The 5,645-nt window shown below is 53.9% G+C and overlaps 1 protein-coding gene across 1 annotated transcript; it reads left to right on the forward strand.

Annotated features, from left to right (window-relative positions):
- Positions 1 to 745: 745 nt before the first annotated feature.
- On the forward strand, positions 746 to 5,645 carry Ngb (neuroglobin). The gene is made up of 4 exons (XM_055593015.1): positions 746 to 1,182; positions 2,402 to 2,513; positions 3,047 to 3,166; positions 4,616 to 5,645. The coding sequence occupies exons 1-4, from the start codon at positions 1,094 to 1,096 to the stop codon at positions 4,748 to 4,750; spliced, it is 456 nt and encodes a 151-aa protein (XP_055448990.1). The 5' UTR covers positions 746 to 1,093; the 3' UTR covers positions 4,751 to 5,645.

Genomic DNA, 5,645 nt, shown 5'->3' on the forward strand with positions numbered 1-5,645 from the left:
CTAAGAGCAAAGGGCAGGGATGCCCTCTGAATCATCTCCCTAGCCCCTGGTTTCTTTGTTTTTGTTTTGGAGGGTTATAGAGGTTCTTTTGCTTTGCGTTTTTGTCACCATTTCAGTAGGTGGTGAGATGGCAGAACTTGATTTTAACTCCAAGTATGTGTAGGTAATATATTACTAGTTACTGTTCTGGGATACCTGGGGTGGGGGTTGGAGAGGGGCATTCATTCTGATCCAACAGGCCTGAGCCTGAAGCCCACACTTGGCTCAAAAGGGCTGTGGTTTGGCCTCCAGCCCCTTAAACCGAGAGCTTTGGTAGGCTTAAAGTTGTGCCACGTGCCCCAGTCAGACCCAGGGCCTGAGCAGAGGACAGACAGACCAGTTTGGTGACGTGGGTCCCCCTAGCTGAACTCTAGGAAAGACAGCAGTCAGAGATTGTGAGCAAAGACCATGAGCACTGGAGATGGCAAGCCCAAGAGTTTTCTGGTAGAGAGGTGGGACCTTGAACTTTGGGCCTCCGGGCTCTTCAGTAAAAATATGAAGTAGCTATTTACTTATTACGGGAGGGGAAATGAGACAACTTATGTAGCTCAGGGTGGCTTAACCCTCTCAATTTTCGGCCTCTAATTCTGGCTTGTGCCACAAGCCAGCCCAGATAAGTAGTCACATCACTAGGTTTCAAGAGTGAAACAAGCCGAGAGGCTTGGCAATTTCTGTAAGGCTCGGAAGCCTGGACATTTCCCAGACCTCGGGTAGTCCCTGTCTAAGGCGGGCACGGAAGGAGCGCTCAAACCTCCCCGGGTAGGAGCGAGTGGGAGCCACCGTAGCTTTAAAGGGCGGTTCTCTGAGCTTCAGGGCGAGCAGGGCGCAGCAGCCCGAGAGGGGTCCCCGGAAGCTCCCTGGGCCAAGCTGGCGGTGTGCATCCTCTGGGCTGGACCAGCAAAGGCGCAGTTGCTGGGCTCCGCCCAACTAAGGCACTGGGCTGGGAGGGGGGCTCTCCCTCGTCGCCGCGGAGATGGCGCTGCACATGCGGTGAGGACGCCCACGCCCCAAGGGTCCCATCCCTGCGCCCCGCGTTTCTCCAGGGAGAGAGAACATGGAGCACCCAGAAACAGAGTTGATCCGGCAGAGCTGGCTGGCGGTGAGCCGCAGCCCTGTGGAGCACGGCACTGTCCTGTTCGCCAGGTGAGAGCTGCGGGGGCCACTGGGGTGCAAGTGGAGGGGTGCCTGGCAGCAGTGGGTTCGAGACTTGCTGGCTCACGGAGGAGGAGAAACGGGCCGGCTTGCATTGGTGTTCCGGAGAGAGGGGTGTGTGCGCAGCGACAGGTGGTGCTGCCTCATCTACTCTTCCCAGATAGCGGCTCCCATCCGAAGCAGTGTCCCCTACTCTTTCCTGTGCTGTCTCCGTGTCCTGTAGGTAGTGACTACAGGGCCGCCCACAAGAGTGACCTGAAGGCCAGCTGGGGTGTGCAGGCACCTGGATGGGTGGGACGGGCTTCCACGCCCGTCCACCCACCCTGGAGTGGAAGGAGGCCCAGGAGAGCTCAGCCACCAGCAAGATGAACCCTTCAGAGAAAGCACAGGCTTAGAACTAGAGATGCTCAAGGAGAGGGGTGGCAGGAGTCCAGTCTCACCAGTGGGCACTGAGAGAGAGAAGGTGCAGGCCCCACAGAGAAGGGATTTTCAGCCTCACTTCAGGCTCCGCTGTCACCAAAGGGCCATGCTCCCTCCCTCATCACAGCTACCGAGGCCACTCCAAAACTTCGGAACTGAACTTTTGCTAAACCTCTCCCATATGGAAGGGGAATAAATTCAGTCTCGCAAAAGAGTTACACAAAAATGAAAGCCCTCTTCAGTGAGGCTGAAAATTTCTATATTCTAAACTCATTTTCCCCGACTCTGGTATCCATTGTGGCATCACTGTGTAACTGAAGGCAGCTTTCTTAGCCTCTCTGGGCATCTGTTTATCCAGTGGGCATCTCTGAACCCACTGGATAAAAGTATGAGGGCTATACAACTGCAGTCAACCACAAGTGAAATGCTCAGTGCTCGGTAGTTGAAGGAGTGTTTTCTTGAGGTTGTTACCCTTCTAAGCCTCCTCAGATACAACGAGGTACACTGGGAAGTTTTGATCCAAAGGGGAAGTTTCCCCCTAGATTTTGGTTTGAGATTCTTCCCGTCCCAAACTCAGCCCCCAGTTGTTTAGGGAGGGGCTGCTGTCTGCCAGGCAATGTGAGGGGCTGGGTCCACAGTGTCCTCTGGAGGGCATCCAGAGACGGAATGAGGGGACGCAGACTAAGCTGGGAGTGCTAGGTTGGGAGTGTACTGTGGTTTTCTTCCTGTCAGCCAGGGTCTGCTGTGGCTGCCACTCCCTGTGCTGATGACCCCTGCTCTCAACCCACAGGCTCTTTGCCCTGGAACCCAGCCTGCTGCCTCTCTTCCAGTACAACGGCCGCCAGTTCTCCAGCCCCGAGGACTGCCTCTCCTCCCCAGAATTTCTGGACCACATTAGGAAGGTGAGGGAGGCAGAGCCATGAGGTCTCAGATCTGCAGAACATTGTCTTGGTAAAAGAAGGAGGAACTTGGGATAAGGACACATACACAAGTTTTGTACACACACACACACACACACACGCACACCATTTTCTGGACCCAGCATCCTCCTCCACCCTGTTGTCAAGCCAGCGGGACCTAGCCAGGTAAATTGTTCTCAGGCTTCCATGGATTATGTTGGTGGATCTTGGCCACTTGGGAACCACAAGGCTGGGCTTGTGATCCTTACAGCACTTCAGTTTACCCTTTCCTGTGCAGGCAATACTGTTCTGCAGGTATGTGAGAGGTTTGGAGATCCTCAAAAGAGGGGGGCTTCATCAGTGAATTTCAGTTAGTGGAGTCAGCACAGACTGAACACCTACTGTATACAGACCCTGGCCTGCCACCTCCGATCCTGGACAGCAGCGTTCTGAAAGCCTCCCTTGTGGAGAAGGCTGGGTTTTGGTTGTGGTGGTAATCAGGTAGGACTGTGTTGTGCCCTCTGTGTCCTTGGCAGGTGATGCTAGTGATTGACGCTGCAGTGACCAAAGTGGAGGACCTGTCTTCACTGGGGGAGTACCTGGCCGGCTTGGGCAGGAAGCACCGGGCAGTGGGAGTGAGCCTCTGCTCCTTCTCGGTGGGTAACAGGATACTTTCTTACTTCTGAGCCCCAGACCTGTGGCTGCCCCTCTCTCCCAATGCCAACCCATTGCTCCCCTACCTCACAGCTCCAGTTCCTCAGATGACCGGAAACAGACCAGGCCACCCTAGTTACGTGCCTGCTACGTGACTGACACCAATTTCACCTCCCTGAGCCTCAGAGTTCTCTTTAATGAAAGAGAACCATGAAGGCAGCTGGGCAGTGGTGGCACACTCCTTTAATCCCAGCACTTGGGAAGCAGAGGCAGGCAGATCTCTGTGAGTTTGAGGCCAGCCTGGTCTACAGAGTGAATTTCAGGATAGCTAGGGCTACACAGAGAAACCTTGTCTTGGGGGAAAAAAAAAAGACAACAAAAACATGAAGGCTCAGCAGCCCTTGGCATCAGTTGATTTGATTATCTATAAGTATCAAACTACTCCACCTGTCCTCCCTTCATGCAAGTCCTGAGTTCTTGTGGCTAGACTCAGCTGGGAAGTTCTTTCTCTGGAGTCTGGTTGGAGTCATCCTTGTGTTGAGGCCAGCTCTACTGGGGCTAGGGTGTCTAAGGTGAACTGTGAGCTTTTAGGCCTTCCGCATGCTAGCTAAATCTCAGCAAGGAGACTACTACTCAGGCCGCTACCCAGAAACAAGCCCCAGTGTGCAAGAGCTTATAAAGCCTTGGCTGGCACCACTGTCACTAACGTCCCACCAGCCAGAACCCGTCACGAGGGTAACTCATGTCAAAGACAGGATCAGACCCCACTACAGATATGCTCCAGGTGTGGCTCAAGGAGACCCCAGCCCTGATAGTGTTGGAAAGCTCTGTGAGAAGGGGGCCTGGATGGTCTTGATTGCCTCTCCACCTGGGCGTTTACACGCTGCCTACTCCTTACAGGATATTCAGTAATATGTGTGCGATAAATAAACCTCGTTTCACTCGATTAACAATAAGGCCTACTGTGTGCAGCTGCTGCCCTAAGAGCTGTTTGCAGAACCTGGAGTTTTGTTTTCCTCGTGAAACAGGTGAGACTCAGAGCGATAGGGTAAACTGCTCCAGGTCATCCAGATACCATGTGTGTTGGTCACAATCTGAACTCACACCTACCTGGCTCCCCAGCATAGGTGTTTTAATCTCATGGCGACTGCCTCGCAGGTGGGGGAAACAGGTCTGCAAGCACTGACTTGGTTGGGGCCGAGCGGACAGGTTATAGGCAATGCACAGGCCTCTCTTGTGAGGTAGTTGCAGTTATCCACTGTACGTCTTCACATGTAGAGGGAAAGGAGGACACGGGGTGAACCCAGGGCCTGCTCAGAAAGCATGAGCACTGTTGCCAGGGAGAAGAAAAGCCTGTGTTCCCTTCCTGGCCTGGGGCCGCAGCTTTCTCCCCTGTAAATGGAATGCTGCCTTCCTGCCTTCGGATGACTGGGTGCCTCTCGCCTCTGCAGACAGTGGGTGAGTCCCTGCTTTACATGCTGGAGAAGTGTCTGGGTCCCGACTTTACACCAGCGACACGGGCCGCCTGGAGCCAACTCTATGGAGCTGTGGTGCAAGCCATGAGCCGTGGCTGGAATGGGGAGTAAGAGACGAGCCAGTGCCCCCACCCATCTGTGCGTCTGTTGATCTCTCTGTTGCAGCCTCAGCCCCTCCTCCAGGGCTTCTCTGCACTTTGGTCCTCATCCCCTTGGCCATCCTAGAGATGGGAGAGGGCTCCAGATCAACTACAGAGAGGTGGTTTTTCCTGCCTGAGGGGCCTTTGGGCTTCCCTCATCCTCATAGATGCACCCCTGCATGCCTGGTTAGCTCTCATGTGGCAAAACAGAGTTTTGGTTAGTGAGGTAGCATGGGATTCTTCTCAGAGAAGCCTCCACCAAGGTGATGGTAAAGTGACTAGGCTTCTAGAACCTTCCATCTCGCCTACCCAGTCTCTTTGCTACTTTCCTGCTGGGATGTTTACCTTCCAAAAATGAAGAGAAGGAGTGGCTTTAGTGTTTCTGAGGATCCCAGTCAAGAGGACCAGGGAAGACAGTGTTCTTCAGGGTCAGTGGACACCCTGGGACTCAGCTACTCAGAAGCCCCATAGTAAACCCTCTATGCTCTTGAGTCAGCACTACTGGCAGAAGCACCCCAATATCCTTTTTTGGGGGAAACTAGCTGGCCAGCCCAAATGGAGAGGCTAGTAGGGCAAGGAAGAGAAGTGACCTCATCCTATATGGCCCTGAGTTGCAGAACTCTTCCTGCTACCCTATTTTAGGAGGACTGACTCTTGTCTCCCCACCCTCTCTGTTCACTCACCACCCTCCAGCTGTGGGCCCCTAACTCTGTGTTGAACACTTGAGGTGGATCTGTGCCTGGGCAGAAGAGCAGGAGAGAATACAGTGGGAGAGGCCCTCGTTCCCATCCCCAGCCACCCACACTTTATTGCTCTGCGCTGTGGTTCTGTAAACTCACAAGAAATAAACATATTCTGTGCGCTGA

The sequence above is a fragment of the Psammomys obesus genome, unplaced genomic scaffold (genome assembly GCF_907164565.1).
Source record: "Psammomys obesus unplaced genomic scaffold, mPsaObe1.curated_primary_1811, whole genome shotgun sequence".
In the NCBI taxonomy this organism is placed as follows: domain Eukaryota; kingdom Metazoa; phylum Chordata; class Mammalia; order Rodentia; family Muridae; genus Psammomys; species Psammomys obesus.

Excerpts from the sequence above, each read along its gene's own strand:
- Ngb (XM_055593015.1), top strand. The coding sequence starts at position 1,094 with ATGGAGCACCCAGAAACAGAGTTGATCCGGCAGAGCTGGCTGGCGGTG. Across the intron at positions 1,183-2,401 it reads GGCACTGTCCTGTTCGCCAG|GCTCTTTGCCCTGGAACCCA; the intron begins GTGAGAGCTGCG and ends CTCAACCCACAG. Across the intron at positions 2,514-3,046 it reads TTCTGGACCACATTAGGAAG|GTGATGCTAGTGATTGACGC; the intron begins GTGAGGGAGGCA and ends TGTCCTTGGCAG.